Below are 24,164 nucleotides of genomic sequence, written 5' to 3'. Positions count from 1 at the left end.
AAATAACATTTCTCCCTACATCCTATTGAATCACCAGAGGGTCCTTCATAGACACAGCTGTCTGTATTCTCTCTAGGGGGTATTTAAAAAGCCCTGTGTATGGAGCAGAACACACTAGTATTAAGAGGATAAACTTAATCTGCCTTATTGAGGCTTATTGCAGATTTTTGGAGACTGAGGAGTCAGATGCCTTATTTTTAGAAAATGTGTCATCCTTTTGTGGTGTTTAGTTTGGTTTTAGCTTTGCATTATTTCCAGATTCTTATGAAAGTGTGGAAATAAACAATTTTTATATGATTATGACCTTTTAAAAGGAATTAAGTAGGTTTTTTTTTTTTTTTTTAGCAGCAACATTGTCAATCTATTCCAACAATTCTTTTTTTCCTGTGTATGACTGCAGTCAGATGTCAGTGTACTCTGGAAATACTGTCTCTTTGTTAACTCTTATTGTTAAAGCACTTAAAAAGATCATTTTAAAGTTTGGTAAATTTGTGGATAATTGATCCGTCTGAATTTACATGCACATGGGAAGTTTTACCTCTAAGTAAAAAGATAGTTTGTGGTCACTTGTCATGGTATCCTGTAACCACTATCTGGTAATAAAGAACTCTAAGTAAGGATTGCTTACAAGTTAAACTATGCAACAAATGTGAAGTATTCAAGTTGCATTTTCATAGTGTCCAAAGAAAAGTGGTTTTGATATTTTCTCATTGCCTAGTGCAGAACCCGGTGCATTACTGTGTATACTCTGCGTGTATCCATGTGTACACATATATGTTTATATATACCTATGTGGGGACAAGGAAGAATACTTTCAAATGTTAGCTGAATTCAACTTAATTACTCATTTTTATTGAACACAATCTTATTAATTAAATCGATTGGAACTGAAGTTTATTGAGGGCTTCCTGTGTGCTAAGGCACCATAATAGGTCCTCGGCATAAGTGTATTAGGAAGATTTTGCATCTCTGACCAGAAGATTCTTCCATCCTCTCAGGAGAGACAAGCAGTTAAACCTGTAATTATAATGCATTGTGGTATGAAATTTTGTACAAGATGCTGGGAAGCACAGGAGAAGGAGCATCTCAATTAGCCTGGTTGGTCAGCAAAGTTTCCTGGAAGGGGTGTTCATTATGCAAGAAGAGTGAAGTGTATTTTAGACAGAGAGAACAGTGTGTGCCAAAGCACTGAGTTCTGACCACAGAGTTCTCCAGTGTTCCTCTTGCCTGATGTAGTGTTTGTATTGTGAGAATGTGAGGGAGAATATTCTTGATCTTAGAAGCTATATGCTGACATATTTAGAGGTAAAGTACCCTAATGTCTGCAGCTAATTCTCAGACGGTTCAGGAAGAAAAAAAGAAAGTTGTATTTGTGGATGTGGAGAAAGTGTTCACAAATGTGACAAGATGTCATTCCTGACTCTGGGTGAAAGAGGAACATGTGTTTGTTGTACTGCTCTTGAAAATTTTCTTGAAATTCAACACTGTTCAAAATAAAAACAGGGCAAAAACCTTCAGGCCACTAATAAACCTTTTTTAAAGTTTACAAAAACAGTATAAACATAATTGAAGAATTAGCTCATCAATAACTATCTTCTTTGGTGGCCTTTTTGGGTATTTGTCCATGATAAATCATTGTTCTATAAAAGATAGCCTTGATTAGATCTGCTGTGATGCTTCTTTAATAAAAGTGTTACTTAAGCCCTTTTTATCTCAATGGAAACGTAAGATCGCTGAGTGTCTAATAGTAGGATTAGAAAGGACCAAAGGAGTTATATTGTCCAATTCACTCTTAAATGAATTAGCTAAATAAGTAGAAGGCTACCTGTGTGTATTATTACTTAGAAATGTTGCCATTGAAGCAATTTTCATGACCTTTCATATGATTAAACAGAGGGTCATATTCAGTTCTGAATTTTCTTTAAGATAGTTTTTTAAGAAGAAAGAGCCCATAAAAGTCTAGTTCATATACACTGTGACCCTTAAAAGAGAAAATGGGGAATTAAAAGCAGAGAATGGAACGCAGACTCTCTGTCTATGGGATTTTTCAGGCAAGAGTGGTAGAGTGGGTGGTCATTTCCTTCTCTAGGGGATCTTCCCAATCCAGGGATTAAACCCGGGTCTCCTGGGTCTCATGCATGGCAGGCCGATTCTTTACCAGCTGAGCCATCAGGGAAGCCAAATAAAGACAACAAATAATGTATGTTTAATTCATATTCCCCACGGGCCTATATTCCCTACATGGAGGAGAAAATGGAGCATGAAGGCTGGGATGGATGGTGAGAAAGACTGGGGAGCGGAATTGTGGGAGAAAGGGAAGGGCACGGCTGGCAGTGGGGCGCACAAGACACGGGGAGACAATGCGTCTTCTGAGGAAGGAAGGGGCAGCGGATTGTGAGGTGATTTTTTTCAGTATAAAAGTATAGTTGATTTACAATGTTGTGTTAGTTTCTGGTGTACAGCAAAGTGATTCAGTTATACCTCTGTGTGTGTGTGTGTGTGTGTGTGTGTGTGTGTGTGTGTGTGTATTCCTTTTCAAATTCTTTTCCATTGTGGTTCATAGCAATACATTGAATATAGTTCCCTGTGCTATATAGTAAGCCCTTGTTGTTTATTTTATGTATAATAGTTTGTATCTGCTAGTCCCAACTTTCTGCTTTATCCCTCCCTCCAGTATCTTTCTCCTTTGGAAACTGTACATTTGTTTTCTATGTCTGTGAGTCTGTTTTGTAAACAAGGTCGTTTGTGTCTTACTTTAAGTTCCAAGTATAAGTGATATCATATGATATTTGTCTTTCTCTGTCTGACTTACTTCACTTAGTATTATCATCTCTAGGTCCATACATGTTACTGCAGATGACATTTTGTTCTTTTTTTATGATTGATATTCCATCGTATATATGTACCCCGTCTTTATCTGCTCACCTGCCAATGAACACACAAAGGTTGCTTCCATGTCTTGGCTGTGGTAAACAGTGCCGCAGTGAACAGAAGAGTGCATGAATCTTTCAAGTTATAGTTTTTTTCTGGATATATATGCCCAGAAGTGAAATTGCTGGGTCATATGGCAACTCTGTTTTTGTACCAGTCTACATCCCTACCAGTAGTGTAGGAGGATTCTTTTTTCTGCATGAGGTGGGTTTTTTGATATCATGTTTAGTTGATTGTTGATTTTCTTACCATATAGTGCTAAGAAAACATCACAATTTGCAGTTTTTATATTGGTATAGTCTCTATTTTTAGAGACTACTCATATGGAATAACTGAGACAACTCATGATGGTGGAAATTTTTCCCAGTGATAAAGCATGAGCTACCAGAGAAATATCACTTCTCTGATCAGATGAAATCAATCATCACCCATATTTTAATTTATTACAATGAAGCTCATACACAGGAAAATTTATAGTGAGTCATAGGCTTTTGGAATTGAGTTTTGGCAAAGTTTGTTTTTTCAGAAAGGATTTTCTTTATTTTGAGACTGTGTTACTGAGAACATTATCTTTCTATTACTATTAACTTTTTATTTCTTCTACTTTTTCCATCCTCTGTCATCTCAAATTACTGTGGAGCAGAGATCAAAATCCAACTGTTGATGTTGCTCTGTCTTCAGGGGAAAGAGCATTTCAGCTATAAGCTGATCTGTAATTACTTGGGTAAAATGATAATAAATTCCAATAACTAAACTTTTTAAAGAATTTTCCTTTATAAGATGCATTTCCTTTCTTCCTGGTATCTGCTTTCTTTAAAACCAAAATTAATACAACCAAAGGATGATAATCTTATGAATCTAGTGTTTATTAGGAAAGTCAGATAGACAGTAAGGAACATGAACAAAAGTCATTTTTAGGAATAAAGTAAGATATCTCCATGGATGCTTTAAAAAGACTCATTCCTGTCTCTTGAGTTTCTACCCACCACTTTCTTTTTATGCATGTATTTATTATTATAAATATGGAAGGATTTATTGGTGATTCACTTCTCTTATCTCAGTTCTTCCTGCCTCCGACTCTCTTTCATTTCCATGTTTGTTTTTCTGACATGTATCGATATTAGTTAAAATCTGTGTTGCAGTGTAGACTGGCTCTGTGTCACTGGGGTTACCTCATATGCACTTCAGGCCCCTCAGATTGCCCTTGATTTCCGTTTCTCAGGCTGTGTTCCACCAGCATCCACCCCTGTCCACCATCACCAATAGGGATGTATATGAAGTCCCCAGGGCATCTGTCAGTGCCCCCTCACCAACGCCTGAGTAATAGCCAGTCTCAGATCACAGAAGTCTAATGATGAATCCATGTCTGTCATGAGCTGGAAGAGCTGCAGGGCGCATAGTAGGTAAGGGCCTAATAAATGTTTGATGGACAAATAAAGAAATGAATGTGCAAAGGAATAGAGCTCATAACTGAAGTCCTTGAGGAATGAAGCTGTTTAGGCAAGCACTTCTGTCCATAAGTATAGCCAATTAAGTGTGCAGCTCGAAGCATGCATGCGTCCCAATATCCATCAGTGATTTCAGACTGCAGCCTTGGGTTTCCCTGGTGAATTCATATGCAAGCTGACCTGACCGGAACTGCTTGCACTATGAATAATCACAAGGCTTCCCAGAGGGCAGGGTTTCAGTGGCGGGGATTCCGCACCACAGAGCTTCACCTTTGCTATGAAATGGCTTTGTGTGTCCTAACGGTGGGAGGCACTCTCATTAGAATGAATGCTTGAAAGGTCACCTTCCAAAACCTGAACTTTCTGATATAAAGAGCAAAATCATCTTTGACAAAGTTGGGAATTGAATGAGCAAGGCACAGTTCTCCTCAAGTCCAAGGACTTCGTATTTTGCACATGTTTTCTCATTTCATTGTGTTTTGTACCAGGTTGCTATTATATCAAGCATTTTAGCAGCCTTGATCTTGGAGGCATGGAGACCATTATTCCTGTTGTTGCTGACTTACTGCTACAGCTGCTTCCTCTTTCTGTGATTTAATTTGAAGCTTCAGCCCACCAGGGGGCTGTTGGTCCCCACCTATGCAGACTGAAGAGCTGGCTGCTGTTTTCCGCATGGCTATTATTTCCACCCTATTCATAGTGATTTTTCCCCTTCTATATTCATCTAGCAAACAGCAAGGCACTGTTCCAGGAACTTGCTCTCTCTACATAAGGCATAACATGGAACCATTTGGATGGAAAAATTATAAATTAAAATTATTCTGTTCATTTTAAAATATTCATATTGTGTTGCTCAAATGCCAGTAACTGGAAAATCATGGATAATGTCCTGTTTTTATAACCTCTTTCAGAGTGTTTTAAAATCCGTTTATGTTGTTACTTAGCCATCTCTTTTCCTGGAGTGGATTTTGTGATAAGATTTAAAAAAAAAAAGGGTTGTATGAGTCCAGTGTCTGATGGCATATGTCATGTTAAAATACAGATGATACCACTAATTACAACCAGTCTTTTTCAACAGAAAAACACTCTGTGTACAGAGGATATTCATAAAATTATAGAACCACAAAGATAGCCTGTGGATATGCCAGATTATTTACTTTGAGGATAAAACTTTTTATTAAATGATTAAAACTAAGCAAAGGTTTATTAATTTCTGAAACAACATATTTAAATTAAGAAAAGACATATTCATAACATTACGGATTTTCAAATATGAGGTGTTAGAAATGTTTAAAAAACATCTCTGACTTTTAAAATGAAACTTGTTTTTAAATCTCTTCTTTAATTTGGGGAAACTAAATTTTATTTCTATCCTTGTGTTTTCCATGTTGTCTGGATGTGGGTGAGGATGTGCTTGTCTGAGAAAGAGAATCAAGTGGGGAAGAGTTAATATGTTTTTATGTCGGTTGATTAGTTTGTTGATAAAGTAAATATATCTCTTCTTCTAATGGAAAGAGCTGTGATTGGAGATCATAACTTCATGTATATTTTTCCACCTCTGTGTAACACATTAAAGAGAGTGAGGATCTTTCTTTTTTGCTTCTTTTTTCTGTTAAAGTTCACATTCACATAGAAACCGTATGTTTTATTTGTTGTCTCTCTTGGCTGGGAATACTTAAGTGTATTTTTTAGATTCTTCTGTCAACCAAAGACAATTTAAAATTTTAATTTTTCAGTCTCTTCCTAGAAACTTCTACTTTTGGTTCAGGCTGTAGTATTTGTTTGTGTGCCTTGTGTGTGCATCAAGTTTCTTCAGAAGCAACAAACCACATTAGCCTGAGCAAGTTTCACAGTCCCTTCTCACTGTCTATTTCTGCCTTGTGAATCATTTGGCCTTATTAAAACAGGCTAATCCTTTCATTGAGTATGCCTTCAGAAACATTCTGTGCACCCTACAAACTTGGGTGGCTCTTGCTAACTCTGCTTTATTTATTTTAAATAATACTAGGTAATCCCAAAGTATTTCCTTTCAATTTTTGGAAAACTGTTATTGCAAGCGGTAATGTTTGAAGTCAGGATCCTTTATAACAGTAGCAAGGAAACATAGATACATTTTCCTAAAGTCCAACTGATGGAAAATAGGATGCAGTCTGTCCTATTTTTAGTAAACAGGTTTTCCCACACAGATGCTTAGTTCCTACAGCGACCAGCTTCTTTGAATGCAGCAATACAAGGCACTCTATTCTTAATTGAATAAAGAAAACAAATTGGCATAGTTACTGCAGGAGAAGTGGGTACCTCATGATGAATAATTTGTGAGTCCAACTTTAACTACACTTGACATTTTTCCTTAGGTCGCTGACAGACTGATTAGTGAGTTAACTGCTGATGGTACCTATTCTGTGGAGGGACTCTTTCAGTTCTGGGGCTTATGCTGTTCAATCAACTAGGTATCCTCTGTGATGGGACTAAAGCCTCAGTCTTGATCAAAGGGCTTTGGAGGAAGCATGGTTGAACTGATTGGCTGTGAATGTTAATCACTCCATAGGACGCACTGATAATTTACAGCATTGTTGTAACTCTCTGGTGTTCATAAAATGAACTTAATAACCCAGTGCCACCATGGGATAAGCTGCTTTTTCTCTGCAATTGAATACCCAGACTTGCCTGCATAATAATGTTGAAAAAACCTGCATTAAAAAGAGTGAGCAGCTGTATGATGAAGGAAACGGCTCTGCAACAGATTTGTTAATTATCTCCTTTGATTCGCAGAGGGTGTTTGTGAGATATGGTTGACCAGTGAAGACACGGGGGCTTACGGCAGAGATATTGGCTCCAGCCTCCCGGCCCTGCTGTGGAAGCTGGTTGAAGTGATTCCTGAGGGAGCGATGCTGAGGCTGGGCATGACCAATCCACCCTATATTTTAGAGCACCTGGAGGTAAGGAAAAGCAGCTCATTTCCATGCTGACACAGACCTGAACCAACCCAGGCAGCATGGCGGCAGCCTCAGCACCATCCCACGAGTTTCCTTTAAGACCACTTTCACATTCCTTTTGTGGTCCCACATTACCAAGAATGAATTGGGAATTTCAAGTCCCCTTGTCATTCTGCACATCTTGTTTGTTTCCTCACCCTTAATTAATGTTGCCTAAGTTTTCTAGCATTTGTGATCTTGTCCCAGTTCTTTGTATCTTGCTTACAGTTTGCCCTTCAGTTTTCCAATGTGTTTATTTGCCTCAATCCCTCCATTTTTAACTCTTGTCTATTTCAGGACAGATAATATGGTGCATTGATTTTGCAACCAACTGTGAACATTGCATTATCTGAACTGCTGTTAGCCCTACCAGTAAGGATACTGTGCTGCAGAATTTAAGGATGTTTTAAACTCCATCCCTTTGTCTGGCGATAGTCAGGGGTGAAATGAGATCAGAGAGACACAGAGCTTCATGGTCTTCCACTTGGTTCTCTTGTGACCACTGTGAAAAAAGGAGTTATGATAATGTAAGATCCAGAGTCTTATTTTTATAACTTCCATGGATCAGGTTGCTTACCCTCAAGCAGCCTACTGTTAAATTAGGAAAATGAACATTTGTACAAGTAACTATGGTTGTTGTTATTGTTTAGTCACTCAGTTATCTCCCAACTCTTTTGTGACCCAGTGGACTTTTGCCTGCCAGGCTCCTCTGTCCATGGGATTTCCCAAGCGAGAATACTGGAGTGGATTGCCATTTCCTCCTCCAAACTTTCCAACCCGGGGATTGAACCCAGGTCTCCTACATTGCAGGTGGATTCTTTACCACTGAGACTCCAGGGAAGCCCAAGTAACTATGGTACTTGATGACAAATGGTACAATAAGTATGAGCAAAGAATATGGGCAAGGAAGCAACCGTTTAAATGAAAAAGTATATGCTGAGGTCCTTGATTTTTATTTGAGAAATAAATTATGCTATTAATCTCATAGTTGAGGACAAGTACTCTTGGAAAATCATGCATAAAGTGTAGAAACAAGTCACCTATATTTTTAATCAATTGTGTTCTTTGCAATAAGTTTGCACAGAAAAATGACATCGCAAAGTTTTAAAAGCAAGTATAGTGGCTGAAATTAAATGTGTAAATGCAAATAAATATCCCTGAATTGTTTCTGTTGATTTGGTTTAGAGGCATTTACCATGAGGTTGCTGCTGAAAAGTCACGCTACTATGAACAATCCATTTTAGAAATTCTGAAAACAGTTGATTGCAATCTGGTTGTTAAATATAAATATATAATGAAGAGATTTAGCAATTTTGTTACATTTTCCCAGCAAGATCTTTTTAGTAACTGTGTGTGATTTATATGTTAACTTTGGTACTTTGGGCAGTGTGGGACAATTATGATTTGCTATTTAAAAATAAGTTGCAGGCATGTCTGTTTTTACTTAACTCCTTGAACTTGAAAAACCAAGATGATTCTCTGTAAAAAAACAAATCTGCTAAGAGTGGTCTTGCTGTGTTTGCAATAAATGTGAGCCATCATGAAGACCAGGGAGATGTGTTGGGTCTTTGGTGGGTAGGAAAAGAAGTAAGCCCTGCCAGTATATAGCTGATAACAGGCTAGTTTCTTTGGATTTAAAAAAAAAAAACAAAACTGATTAAAGATCAAGGGAACATTAGTAGCTACAGAGAAGTTCAGGTGGGGAGTAAACACAAGGGGAAAAAAATAATGTATTGGCTCTGAGATGAGTAACCTAATATCTCTTGGAAAAAATTCAGTCCTTTAATTAACTGCAAAATTGCAGAAGCTAATATTGCAGTTATAGCAAACCCTAATGCTCAGCACCTGGCATGATGACAGAGTTGTTGACCTCTGAATAGGCGCTCCAGAAGAGCTGCTAAATCAATAGGAGATGCCAAATGAGCTTTATACTTTACCTGGAAAAACAATAGGTGTTTAGTTCATGGATTGTAGTTAGAGTGAAAATAACTTCCAATTGTCATAACGTTGTTGTTGTTCAGTCACCCAGTTGTGTCTGACTTTACCATCTCATGGACTGCAGCACGCCAGGCCTCCCTGTTTCTCACTATCTCCTGGAGTTTGCCCAAGTTCATGTCCATTGCATTGGTGATGCCATTCAGCCATCTCATCCTCTGTTGGCCTCTTCTCCTTCTGCCTTCAATCTTTCCCAGCATCAGGGTGTTTTCCAATGAGTCGGCTGTTTGCATCAGGTGACCAAAGTATTGGTCATTACATTACCTTTTAAAAATGCTTGCTTTAAGATACCTATAATGTTGGCCTTCCCTCCTACCTTCTCATCTTCACGAGGGCATTGTCACTGTCTGTCTCTCGATACCCCACCCAGTAGTAATTCAATGAATGAGTGAATCAAAGGGTGAATAAGGAAGAGCTTTCTTCATAAAATAGATTGTAGAGCCCACGCTGTTGTTTTCAATTTCAAAGTGTTAACATTCTGGCCAGAAGAGGCAGCACAAGATGACAAAGTAAATGAGCTTCAAGGGCTTCCATGTGTGAAAAAGGACATTAGGGAGGGAAGCCAACCCAAGGGCGTCTCAGCCCGTACCCACAGTGCATTGTATTTACCCATTTCCCTCTTACTAAGCTTAGACCACTCTGAAGAAATTACTTGATTTATCTAAAGTGCTGAAGAGAATTCATCAATAAGGAAAAAAAGAAAACAGAAGCTGAAAACAGAGGGAAAAAAAATCCCAGTGAATGACAGGTGATTTTTTTTTTTTTTTAACCATCAGGATAGAAGGAAGCCACTCTTGAATAACTTCTCTGATGCTTTAATACCTTTATGGTGGGCATTCCTAGCATATTATATTGGGAGGACCCAGCTTTTTTGTGTTTCTGGAAGATGCTTCATGCTGCTGCTGCTGCTGCTGCTAAGTCGCTTCAGTCATGTCCGACTCTGTGCGACCCCATAGATGGCAGCCCACCAGGCTTCCCCATCCCTGGGATTCTCCAGGCAAGAACACTGGAGTGGGTTACCGTTTCCTTCTCCAATTCGTGAAAGCTACAGACTTTAATTACAGAACACTTCACTAGGTGGCTTTCCTTCCTCTTGGTTCTGTTCACTTCACATTACCTGACTCTTGAGCTATTTTCTTAAACTCTTTTTTAACAGTTTTTTTTTTAATTGAAGAGTTTAAAGGAAAAGTCATTTAAAGGAAAATACCAAAGTTTCTAGCATTATTTAAATGTACGGTGTGGAAAAATGGGTCTGTTGAAAATAAGATTTTATTAAATAATAAGTCAAATAAATTATTTAATATTATTAAATAATAAATATTAATTAAATAATTAATAATAATAAGATTTTATTCAATCTTCCCAGGAACAGAAGATATCACACTTAACATAGGATGTAGGTTTTAGTTTCTGTTGAGAGTCTAGCGTTATGTGTGGCACTTTATACAGCAGATATTGCATGAATGTGTAATAAAAGAAAAGGAGGGAGAATTCTTAATCACTAACAGGCAGTCAAAGTTGAGTATCTGATTGGAACACCTACAAACCCTATTTTTAACTTACCGATTCTGTAAAGTACCTTAGGGGATTCATTTTAAATGATGACATAACTGACAAAGATCTTATTTATACACATACACATATATATGTATATACATCTATATAGGCATGTGTGTGTGTGTATAAAATGCTTGGTGGGAAAACACCCTAAAATTGAAGAATTATTATAGAATTGAAGAATGTAATAATTATTAAGTTGAATATGAAATAGAAACTATTGATAAAATAGTAGATTAAAAAGCATTTTATCTCATATTAGATCTGTGATGCCTCTTCATTACTCACCATGTAAAGAAGCTCTTTATCATGACCTATAGGGTCCTGCCAGCAAATTTGGAAAACTCAACAGTGGCCACAGGACTGGAAAAGGTCAATTTTCATTTCAATCCCAAAGAAAGGCAATGCCAAAGAATGTTCAAACTACTACACAATTGCACTCATCTCACATGCTAGCAAAGTAATGCTCAAAATTCTCCAAGCCATAATTCTCCAATTCAGCAATATGTGAACTGTGAACTTCCAGATGTTCAAGCTGGATTTAGAAAAGGCAGAGGAACCAGAGATCAAATTGCCAACCTTCATTGGATCATCGAATAAACTAGAGAGTTCCAGAAAAAAATCTGCTTTATTGACTATGCCAAAGCCTTTGATTGTGTGGATCACAACAAACTGTGGGAAATTCTGAGAGATGGGAATACCAGACCACCTGACCTGCCTCCTGAGAAATCTGTATGCAGGTCAAGAAGCAACAGTTAGAACTGGACATGGAAAAACAGACTGGTTCCAAATTGGGAAAGGAGTATGTCAAGGCTGTATATTGTCACCCTTCTTATTTAACTTATATGCAGAGTACATTATGAGAAATATCAAGCTGGATGAAGCACAAGATTGCCAGGAGAAATATCAATAACCTCAGATAACGCAGGTGACACCACTCTTATGGCAGAAAGTGAAGAAGAATTGAAGAGCCTCTTGATGAAAGTGAAAGAGGAGAGTGAAAAAGTTGGCTTAAAACTCAACATTCAGAAAACGAAGATCATGGCATCCGGTCCCATCACTGCATGGCAAATAAACAGGGAAGAATGGAAGCAGTGAGAGACTTTATTTTGGGAGGTTCCAAAATCATGCAGATAGTGTAGCCATGACATTAAAAGATGCTTGCCCCTTGGAAGAAAAGCTATGACCAACCTAGACAGCATATAAAAAGCAGAGACATTACTTTGCCAACAAAGGTCCGTCTAGTCAAAGCTATGGTTTTTCCAGTAGTCGTGTATGGATGTGAGAGTTGAACTGTAAAGAAAGTTGAGTGCCGAAGAATTGATGCTTTTTGACTATGCTGTAGGAAAAGACTCTTGAGAGTCCCTTGGATTGCAAGGTGATCCAACCAGTCAATCCTAAGGAAGTCAGTCCTGAATATTCATTGGAAGGACTGATGCTAAAGTTGAAACTCTAACACGTTGGCCACCTGATGTGAAGAACTGACTCATTGGAAAAGACCCTGATACTGGGAAAAATTGAAGGCAGGAGAAGGGGACGACAGAGGATGAGAAGGTTGGATGTCATCACCAACATGATAGACATGAGTTTTAGTAAGCTCTGGGAGTTGGTGATGGACAGGGAAGCCTGGCCTGCTGTAGTCCGTGGGGTCGCAAAGAGTTGGACACAGCTGAGCGACTGTACTGACTGACAGGGTCCTTAAGATGCTTCTTTCATTGCATTCCTGTTTGCTCTTCCCTTTGCTACCCTTATGATGCCTCCTGTGTGGCCTGTATTTTTTTTAACCCATCTTATACTCCTGCTATTTTTACTTTAATTTTTTTTATATTTCATACTTACCATATGATGACCTTGGGTAGTAATGTTAATCAGAATTACTAATGTTTGCTACTGCATATATTGACTAATATATTCCCCTCATATGTGCTCCTATGGCATCTAGTAAGAGATATTTTCCCTCTATTTTTGCTTTTCTGTTGATATCGCTAAGATAGTAATGTTGGCATACTCCTCTTCAGTGAACTCTGACCTTCTAGATGGAGTGGCTTGTGAATTTGATACTCTTGAAACTGCATCGCTTAGTTTTGCCCTCTGGGTTGTGGGTAGCCCACAGGTAAGGTATTATGTTACCTCAGACTGACCAGTTGGTACTAGTGGTAAAGAATCTTCCTGCCAGTGCAGGAGATGCAAGAGATGTGGGTTCAATCCCTGAGTTGGGAAGATCCCCTGGAGTAGGAAATGGCAACCCCCACTCCAATATTCTTGCCTGTAAAATTTCTTGGGCAAAGGAGGCTGATGGGCTAGTCCGTGGGTTTGCAAAAGAGTCGGACACAACTGGGCGAGTTAACAACATCTTCATCTTATTGGCAGAGAAGCCAAGTCTTAGAAAGCTTTAATAATTGCCTGTATTACATAAGTGATTAGCAGCTGTCTGGTCTCTAATCTCTGATTCTAAAATATTTTCTACAGTCCTGCATCTGCCATAAGACCTTTCCCAATAATTTCCAGTTTCTTTCCTTGCTTTGTCAGACTCTGTCCAACATGTCTGTGTCGGCATTTGTCATGGGGCAACATGATTCCTTATTTACACATACATCCAACAAAAGTGTTCTCATCTTTAGGGAGAGGCTGTATTGTTTATCTTTGCGTTTCAGCGCCACGGAAAACATGTACCTGATAAGTGTGTATGGAATGATGTGCTGGCTGTCACTTTACCTGCTGTTTGACTACGTGTCTTACACATGTTGAGGCTCTTTCATATCAGGGCTGAGCATCTGGTTTTGGAATAGTTTGTGGATGGTTGTCATACATGCTTCTCATTGTGGGTCACCCTAGTGTGAAGAGGCACTAGGTGGTGGGGGAAAACCCACCTAAGTGGTATGCTTTAGTTATTTGCCCTGCTAACATATCATGGTGACAGTTCATCTCTTTTGAACTACCTAGAGCCAATGAGTTAATTATATGATTACTGAACTTGTTGATTATTTAGGTTTTTAGCTTCTTTCTTCTCCTTCCTGCCTCTTAGCTTTCACTGCTTTTTATCACCTCCATCAGAGAAGTCAACAGTGGATGGTCAAGGAGGAGAAATTAAAACCAGGCAGTTTGTCTTGCTCTTTAGTTTGTGGGTTGGCTGGTAAGGAATGGATATGAAAGCTGTTGACCAGTAAGGGATATGAGGATTATCTGTGAATTTGATTTATCTAACCTATCCTGGTTCTCCTTGTGTTACAAATAATTTATTTTTTTTATTTTTTTTATTTTTTTGCTGTTCAATAAGTTTATTATTGTATTATCTGAAAAATCTTGATAGAAAATTGTGGTTTGGTTTAACTCTCAGCAGCTCGTTCCTGAGCTCTAAGGAAGCTTGCCTTCTTCTGAGCTACCCGATCTTTCTTCTGGGCAAGTGACATTTTGGGACGGTTCCACCTCTTCTTTTTAACTTCTTTCTTAGGCTTCTTCTCATACACTGGATTCTCTCGTATTGCAGCATGAGCTTTCTTATACATCTCCTCCATGTCTGGAGTTACGTTGTTCTTTATGTACTGAGAGAACTGTTTCTTGTAAGCATCTTCATCTTCTTCAATCAGGTAACGCATGTAATCTGCCACGTTTTGCCCCATGATGTGCTTTCGGTGGACCTCAGCACTGAATTCTTTGCTTTCTGAATCATAACCAGGGAACCATTTGGTACTGTGAGGGATATACAAGCCTCCATCGACAGCTCCCTTTAGGGCCCCAAAAACTTTATTCCCGGTAGTAGTTCTGGCAAGTCCTGCATCCAAGTAACAGGTGAAGGCACCAGGTTGACCATCAATGCTTTCCACATTGTATTCATCACCAGTCACCTCGACTTGGCCTTCATAAATTTTGTCCATACCAAACCTATTAAGAAGCCTGCGGGCCAGCAGCAGGCCAGTACAATATGCCGCAGCATAATTTGTCAGGCCAACCTTCACACCGTATTTTGGGAGTTCGTGAGCATAAGCTGCACAAACTATCATATCTCCTTCTATACGGGCATAAGCAATCTGACAAATGATATCTCTGTTCGTTACACGAACTATCATTCTGTATTTAGGTGTGTTGTACTTATTTTTATCTTGGATTACCAATCGTTTCCGAGCATAGTAGTCAGTTTTGCCCTCTCGCCTTCTTCTGAATTTCACTTGGTATCTCTTGAAGTAGGCCTTGTTCTTGACAACTTTAACAAACCCCATGCTGAGGAACAGAACCCCAACTCCGCGGCTTGCCACAGAGCTGCAGAACCAGCACGGCTCCGGGGGGGAAAAAAGCACACATAATTTAAAATAACTTTTATCTTCCTTGAAGATGCCTGTGTGTCTTAAGAGTCTTATCAGAATTTTGGTGTACCACTTACAGCCTGGTCCAGAGAGAGCAAGTTGATTAATCTGGAGGACATATGCTTTTTATTAAGGACTTTTCTTATGTTCGGATTACGAATAAAGCAAATTGGTTACTTTTAAATTTATGTCACTCTGCAAAACATTGCTGAAAAGTATTGCCACCCATATTTAACATTGATTACATTTTAATCAGCTTGATTTAAAATGTATAGTTTTTTTACAAGATTTATATTTAGTATATTTGTTATATGTATTATATAATGTAAGTTTAATCATAGTGATATTTTAAGTATTCCGTCCGTTTTTGATTGAGAAATCTTGTAGTTACTACAAGACAGTTTCCTGCTACTCTTGATTTTTGTATATTTTATTTACTTCTATTTAAAAGACCTTACATTTTTATCTAATTGTTGATTTAGCAAAGTAAATTTATCTGGTAAAAAACAGTAGATATCTGTCAAGGACTTTCGCTGCGTGGTAATTTATAAACATTAACAGTATGTTTGGCTTGGTCGACTTCTGAAAAATGCCTCATAGTTTCAAAATAATAGCAAACTCAGTACCTGCTGTGCTTATGTTTCATCAAAGCAGTACAGAATTTCCAGATTGAAGTGAACAGTTCACATGTGTCTTTAAACCTTTGGATTTTTCCTTGAGATTATATTTTGCAGCATAATAGAAAAATATGCAAACAGATTTTGTGCTGTTGTATGCAAACCATTTCACCCTTTCCGTGAATAGAAGGGCAAGGAAATGAAAAGGAGAAATGTTTTATTTCTGCAGTCCACTATAGCTTTAGAGTCTTGTCAGTGTGGTTTGATGTGACTGTTGGCACCCAGCTCTCTACTAATTAGAATGATCAGCACTTTACTTCATTCTTAACCTGCCATTGATTTGTGACTGGATTTCAAGAGATCAGTGAAACTTCTGAAACTGGAAACCAGAGTTTGTGCCTCTGAAAATTTAGGGGGAAGAGGCCTTCATCAATTATTAAAAGGATTTCCATATCCTTAATAAAGAGCTCATCAAGCCTAATTCTGAGAGCTGGGAGCAGCCCTCCCAGATAAACGGGACTTGTGCCCCAGTCCTGTTTGCTGAATGACTTGAATCCTGGTAAAACCAGGAAATAAATTCATTTATTTATGAAGGCACTGCTTGTATTTTTTAAATTAATTTTTATTGGAATATAGCTGCTATACAATATTGTGTTGTTTCTTCTGTACAGCAAAGTCAATCAGTTATCCATACACCCACTGTTTCTCAGATTCTGTTCCCATATAAGTCATTACAGAGTACTGAGTAGAGTTCCCTGTGTTATACAGTAGGCTCTTATTAGTTATCTATTTTACATATAGTAGTGTTTGAGTGACTAAGTCTCATAACAGCACGCAGGTCAGAGGACCCAGAAAAGAAACGAGCTCATAAAAAGTTAGGCTTGATCTCAACAAATAACTGTTGCTATCCTCACAGCCACAGACTCATCAGTTTCATCAGAAATTTTGTTTATCATCTCAGGTATGTTTTTCCCAGGGGGAGAATGAACTATTTTGTGCATGACTGTTTCTCATGTTGAAAATATTATCTCTGTCTTCTTGGGGAGAACAGTGGAAAATCCATATTTAAGATTCTGTTTATGTGGTGGTAATTTATACAGCGACTCACCCTGCGGGCCTCCCGGCCGCCCTTAGTTTCTGAATGACCAGATAGCTTGGGTTGGAGTGTACACTCAGCAAACGAATATAAATAGATTGGTTTTGGTTATCACAATATGGTTTAATCCACTTGGTGATAATATCATCTGAACTTTGCAACCACTGATAACATTTTTCTCTTGCCATTGGCCTGAATTTTTACGTATTGCTCATGAAATCTAGTGACTTATTGACAGTCATTCCCCAGAGAGATGATCATTTTCCTGAGAGGAAAAAACAGAGAGATAAAACGTGGGATATATATTTATGTATCCTTTAACAAAGCAGAACACTTTAATATGTCAGAATTGTAAATATAATTCTAGGATACTGGAAGCCTGGAAATTTACATATTTTGATTGTGGCATACAAAATATTCCTGTTTCATCTTTTAGTATTCTGGTGTACATCTCAGTTTCTAAAGAAGGGCATTAGATATGTATATGCTTTAATTTGCATCTTAAAAGGCATTTCACATTGCCATTTCCCTGAATCCTTAATTTCACAGGAGTAGCTGAGAAGGCTTCCATGTCACCTGTCAAAATTTGTATAGTTCAAACTCCACAATACACCATCTGTGGGCTTTATCTTCCTCATTAATTTAGGAAGTCAGTTATGCTCAAACCATTGAGAAAAGCTGCCTGTGACTTTTCCTTCAACAGCACAGAACATGGCTAACACATAAGGCATTTGATGTAATTTTTCTTTACACCTCTCTTTGAATACTAGGATCATTTCTGTATTGATTTCTTTGCTCTGATACCCTACGAAAAGCTACCATTGCTAATTCAGCACTTAGTAAAATGAAATCTTCATATTTTATATCAGGTGGGTAATGGAATTTTCACGTGATTCATGGTGTAGAACAGAAAGGTTGGTAATGAAGTTAATGGTTCATAGAAGAATTGAGAGACATTATGCATATTTTCCAGAAATAGTTCCTTGGTTTGCTTCTATTTATTTTTAATCTACTAAATTGTTTGTTGTTTTTAGATCCAGTGTGCATCTGTCCTTTTTCCCATATCTTCCTTTGCCTACCACAAAAATAATCCACATGAAAATGTTAGGCTTTCACATTTTAAGTCCAAAATTCTTTAATGTCATTTAACAGTAAATGATGATTGTGTCCTAAATTGGAAACATAAGGGTTCTTAAACTATTAAGAATGCCTTTACTTGAATGTGTTGAACAGAACTATCAAGTAGATAATGAGCATGAGTGGTATATGTATAATAAATCATTGTTAGCGTTGGTGGGTGCTGCACGTGGGCCAGATGAGTCAAACTGTTTAGAGTAATATTGAAAGTTCTCCAGTTGTTCGTTAGTTTAGCGGGGGCAGAAATCCATTCTGTCTCTTTATAGCTTGTATCTTTCTCTGTTTTTCAAATTGCTGTGAGAAGTCTGCTCCTTGTAAAGCCTTGATTAGAGAATATATTGTTGATAAATCTATCTCTAATATGTGGCAACAAAGAAGTAACTTTCATAGTTATGTGTTAAAATATGTCTAAAAAGCAAGCTTTACATCAACTTTTTATTACATAGTCATATGAAATAGCAGCCTAAATCCTACTCGGTTGAAATTTGAGACATTCATCTTCTCTTTCATTGTCTGCTCTATATTCATGCTTCTTTTTTCCACCTCAGTAGATCTTGTTTTTTGTTCCCTCTTGCTCTATTACTGTCTTTGTTTTAGCTTCCTAAGGTCACTGTAACAAAGTACCACAAATCGGGTGGCTTAAAATAACAGAAATCTCTGCTCACAGTTTGGGAGGCTAGAGGTTCCTGAATCAAAGTGTTGTCAGTGTTAGTTCCTTCTGACCTGTTCTCTCTCCCGGCTTCTGCTTGTTGCTGACAGTCTTTGGTGTGCCTTGGAGGCAGGTGGGCATATCACTGCAGTCTCTGTTTCCATTGTAACGTGGTGTTCTTCTCTGTGACTAAACCGCCTCTCCTTTATAAGGGCACCCGTCATTGGGTTAGAGTCCATGCTAACTCACTGTGCCTTCAGTTAAACTTGATTACATCTGCAAAGACCCTGTTTCCACAAAAGCTCATTTTCATAGGTTCTGGGGATGATGATGTCAAAAATGTCTTTTTGTGACTCACAGTTCAGCCTACAACAGCATTCTTTTGTGGTAAATACATAACCTCTATGTGCCATTTGAATTTATATATTATTATCTTTAAAATTACTTTCTCAGTTCTTACTTTGGTATTTTAATTTATAGTAGTCTAGTTTAGGCTAATATCAACTTTGCAATAGGATGCACAATTTTTGCTTCTGTATGTAGCTCAATTCTCTCTCCCCTTCTTTATGCTGATGTTATCATACACAAGCATATCTTTATAAAATGTACATGTATCTACATATTCATAATTAATACTTCATGCATTTGTTTACAGAGATGGCAATGGCACCCCACTCCAGTACTCTTGCCTGGAAAATCCCATGGGCGGAGGAGCCTGGTGGGCTGCAGTCCATGGGGTCGCTAGGAGTCGGACATGACTGAGCGACTTCACTTTCATGCATTGGAGAAGGAAATGGCAACCCACTCCAGTGTTCTTGCCTGGAGAATCCCAGGGACCGGCGAGCTTGGTGGGCTGCCATCTCTGGGGTCGCACAGAGTTGGACACAACTGAAGTGACTTAGCAGCAGCAGCAGCAGCAGTTGTTTAAGTTAGAAAGACAAAAATAAGAGTTACAAACAGAAACTACATTTATATCATCTTGTATATTTACCTTTCCCCGTGTTCGTTCTTTGTGTGGATTGGAGTTTACTATGTAGTGTCATTTCATTTTGGCCTTGGTGGACTCTATTTAGTATTTCTGAATTGGGGTTCTTATCAAAGTATTCTCTCAGTTTTTGTTTATCTAGGCATGTGCTAAGTTGCCTCAGTCATGTCCTACTCTTTGCAACCCTATGGACTGTAGCCCACCAGGCTCCTTTGTCTATGGGATTCTCCAGGGAAGAATACTGGAGTGGGTTGCCATGCACTTCTCTGGGGGATCTTCCTGACCCAGGAATCAAACCCACATCTCTTATGTCTCCTGCCTTGGCAGATGGGTTCTTTACCATTATCGCCACCTGGGATAGCTTAGCTTTTTGTTTATTTTTGAAAGATGGCTTCTCTGGAGAGAGAAGTCTTGGTTAGCAGTCTTTCAGCACTTTATATTTGTCTTTCCACTACCTTCTGGCTTCTGATTTCTGATATCAACTGTTAATCTTATTGAGGATCGCTTATTCATGATGAGATACTTGTCTCTTGCTGTTATCAGTATTCCCTTTTTGTCTTTCAGTGGTTTGTGAGATCACTAGGTATAGATCTCTTTGAGTTTATCCTGTTTAGAATTTGTACAGCTTCAAGGTTATGCAGATTAATGGTTTTCCTCAAATTTCTGAGTGTGGGGATATAATTGTTTCAGATATTTTTCTACGTTTTTATATTATGTATATATTCATATATTTGATGGTATCTCACAGATCTGAGACACTATTAATTTTTACTCATTGTTTTTTTTCCTCTCTGTTCCTCAGACCGAGTAATCTCAATTAACCTGTCTTCAAGTTTGCTGATTGTTTCTTATGCCAGCTCAAATCTGCTGAGATCCTATAGTGAATTTTTAAATTTCGTTTCTTTTGCTTTTCATACCAGAATGTCTTCTCATTATTGGTATTCTTTATTCAGTGAGACATCATTCCCATGCTTTCCTTTAATTCTTTAAGCATGATTTTCTTTACTTCTTTGAAAGTCTTAATCAGTCAATTGTGTCTCTCTTTGTGACCCCATGGACTGTGGCCCATCAGGCTGCTCTGTCCATGGAGTTCTCCGAGCAAGAATACTGGAGTGGGTAGCCATTCCCTTCTCCAGGGATTTGTCCCGAACCAAAGAATGAACCCACGTCTCCTGCATTGTAGGCAGATTATTTACCACCTGAGCCACCATGTTAAAATAATGATTTAAAGTCATTGTCTAGCAAGTCCATTATGTGGGCTTTTGCTGGGTGAGTTACTGTTGATTACTTTTTATGTGTGTGTTTTTCATGCTTTGTAATTTTTTGTTGAAAACTAGACTTGTAAATATAATGTGGCAGCTCTGGAAATCAGATATTCTTTACTCCCCAGGATCTATTGTTGTTGTTGGTGGTTTAGTGACTTTTTAAAAATTCAGTCAAGTCAGTACTTTGTTATATGTGGCCAGTGAAGTCTCTATCAAATTAAAAGCTTAATAGTCAACTAATGATTGGACAGAAATTTCCTTAAATGCCTAGAACCAAGAAGTTTCTGTCTTTGAAGAAGAGCCCTTTATGCATACTGGAGCATCCTTCAGCACTCAGGTTGCTTACAATTCCTGTTTGTGTAAAATCTCAGACTTAGCCATAAGTGAGAGCAAGGGCCTTCTCATGTCTGCTGAGTAGGTGCATAGCCAGACAAGCACACGTCCTTGTGCATGCACGCAGCCTTCTAGAGTCCCAGGAATATGTCAGTGTGTTTCAAAACCCCTTCTGGACATCACATTCCCTCGCTTTTCCTTTTTAAGCTTTTTGATTTGCTTATTATTTGCTCTGTTATTTGCAGCCCCAGGCAGCCATGATGTTAAGCAATTGCAGCTGATTATTTTTGACAAATGCCCCTGGGAAAAAGGCTTTTCTCACTGGGTGAGTGCCAGGTCAGGTTAAATAAGAAATCCATGTGAGTGGAGTCTTCCATGAAACCACGACACAGGTCAAATAGTGACCGTTTTTCTGGGAATGGAGTTTTGAAGGAGCTCCAGCCCTCTTCTGCTCCCCTCCAGTGGCTGCCGCAGCTGCTGGTTTTCACCATGATTAAAGATTGTTGGTTTTTAAGGCCACCACAGAACTGAGGAGTGGGAGGTGAGAAAAGAGCCGGTTTAAAATGCCACGTAACTCTGTGTTCTTACCCAGACTGCTCCACTTTTCCTGAATAAACACTCCTCAGATTGCTGTAAGCCTTTCAGTTAATTTCCAGAGTTCCAGAAAAAAATTGATTCTGACCATTTTTGTCACTGTCCTCATTGTTTTTTATGGAGGAGAGGCTTTTCAGGGGTCTTTACTTTGCCATCCCTGCTGATGTCAGTAAATATTGTTTATACCTTAAAATGGGCTGCCTCTGTGTCCGTCAGGCCAGGAGTGTATGGAGTTGGCTCAAATTTCTTCCTTAATTTTTGTGTTCCATGTTAAAGGTGCCATCAGCCACTTATGGTTCCATCTGCCCTTGTGAAGCTTGTGAGGAGGAACTCATGTTATTAGTAGGTTATTGACTGCAAAAGGTCACTATTAATTGAGTCTCTCAGTGGCCTGTAACAAACAACAGCCTCACAGAAGGCATTTTAGCCACTAAAATGCATCCCTCATTAGATACTCATAGCTGTGGGCATCAAACAGGAAAATGTCGCTTACATCTATGGAACCTTGCCTGAGACATATGGTTGCCCCCCTGTCTTTTTTTATTGATTCTTTTTCTAAAAACCATATGAAATATTAGTCTGTTATATATATTCTAATAGATCAGCCTCCAAATCACTTTCCTGTACTGATGAAACTATTGTAAATCTCTTCTCATGAAAATGCTTCATTTTCTTGATACATGGTATTTCCATATATGTTCCATCCTCTGGGTCATCTTCCAGAAAGCTTTGTGCATCAGTTGACTAGGTATTTGTTAATTCGAAAGAGGTTTGCTGTTGATCTGCTTTACTGAACTAGGAAGATATCAAACTTAGAATTAAGCTGTATGCTATAGAATTTGCAGTGAAACACTGGAAAATATTGGTAATTTGCAGATATGTAACTCCTGAAATTAACGAGTCATTTTGAAATTTGCAGTGTGTTGTTTTACTGTCATGAAAGTAAACATAGGTTTTAAAGTTTACCAAAATTTTTGTTGAAATATCTTTATGATGTTTTTCTTTGTTATCCTTCTAGCTGAAAGGGACATGACTGAATTGAAATGTTCACAGAAGTAGGAGACCTGAGTCTGAATCAGTTTGTCATTGATCTGGGAAATTAGCTGAATCTTGATCACTCTATTTACATTTCAGTCTTTTTGAAAAGGGAACATCATTTTGAAGGGATTGCGATGAATGAGATAGATTGAAATTTTTCCATTTGATCTCTTTAATTCTGAGCCTTCTAAATCTTGGCAAACTCATTTTACTTGATGTGACCTAGAACTTAAAAATATAGCATTTCAGAGAATTGCTGGAATTCCCTGGTGGTCCAGTAATTAGGACTCCATGCTTTTATTGCTGAGGGCACAGGTTCAATCCCTGGTCAGAAAACTAAGATCCCACAAGCTGTGTGTTGCAAGCAAAAAAAAAAAGAAAGAAAGAAACCCACAAAAAAACAAACAAAAAAAAGCCAAAGAAATGTTGTGTCATTTCATCATTCCATATTTGGTATGAAATAATCATCCTAATACTTTCTTTGATGGTTGTATCATGTTTATATAAGCCTGTGAATGAGAGGCCTGGATCACAAAAGCTTTCTGATTCTGTAGTTAAGTATGGGGAGTCACTTAATTTGTATCCTCTGTCTAACACCTGAGAAAGAAACATGGAGCTCCTCACTTGCAAGTGTTTTTCATGCTGCAGATGATACAACAGAAAAATGGAATCTGTAGAAAACCATATCAAGAAGATCTCTCTTATTGAAGGAATAATTGTTCCATAGACCATTCTGGTTCCCCACTTACAACCCTGGAGAGGAATTGGGGATCATTTAGGGGGCTGGCGCCATAAGCCGATAGGTATACCGCCAGCATTCACTCCCAGTCTTCCTGGGTTTGAGGCACTTGACCCCATGGGCTTCCAGGCCAGAAGACTAGAGTGGGTAGCCTGTCCCTTCTCTAGGGGATCTTCCCAACCCAGGGACTGAATCCAGGTCTCCCGTATTGCAGGCGGATTCTTTACCAGCTGAACCACCAGGGAGGCCCATGGGGTTGCAAAGGGTTGGACCTGACTGTCTTGCAATATTTAAAGCTTTTTCATTATTATATTTATTATGGTGATCTGTGATCTTTGATAAATCTCTTTCAAAAAGATTATGACTTGCTGTAGGCTCAGATCATTGATTAGCATTTTTTAGCAGTATTTTTTAACTAAAGTATGTACACTTTTTAGACATAATGCTGTTGCTGCTGCTGCTAAGTCGCTTCAGTCGTGTCCAACTCTGTGCGACCCCAGAGAC

At 38.4% G+C, this 24,164-nt stretch overlaps 1 protein-coding gene and 1 pseudogene across 4 annotated transcripts in view; one reads left to right on the top strand and one right to left on the bottom strand.

Moving 5' to 3' along the window:
* Positions 1-24,164, top strand: part of CDKAL1 (CDK5 regulatory subunit associated protein 1 like 1) — a 608,618-nt gene that overhangs the window by 361,691 nt on the left and 222,763 nt on the right. For all 4 annotated transcript variants that reach the window (XM_069562792.1, XM_069562791.1, XM_069562793.1 and 1 more), the window contains one exon: positions 7,152-7,318. In XM_069562792.1, coding sequence (XP_069418893.1) covers positions 7,152-7,318 — 167 coding nt within the window. The remainder of the gene's footprint in view (positions 1-7,151; positions 7,319-24,164) is intronic.
* On the bottom strand, positions 14,142-15,193 carry LOC138425120 (large ribosomal subunit protein uL18 pseudogene; annotated as a pseudogene).

This window comes from Ovis canadensis, chromosome 20 (assembly GCF_042477335.2).
Source record: "Ovis canadensis isolate MfBH-ARS-UI-01 breed Bighorn chromosome 20, ARS-UI_OviCan_v2, whole genome shotgun sequence".
NCBI classification, from domain to species: Eukaryota; Metazoa; Chordata; class Mammalia; order Artiodactyla; family Bovidae; genus Ovis; species Ovis canadensis.
This window is presented reverse-complemented; position numbering and strand designations above follow the sequence as displayed.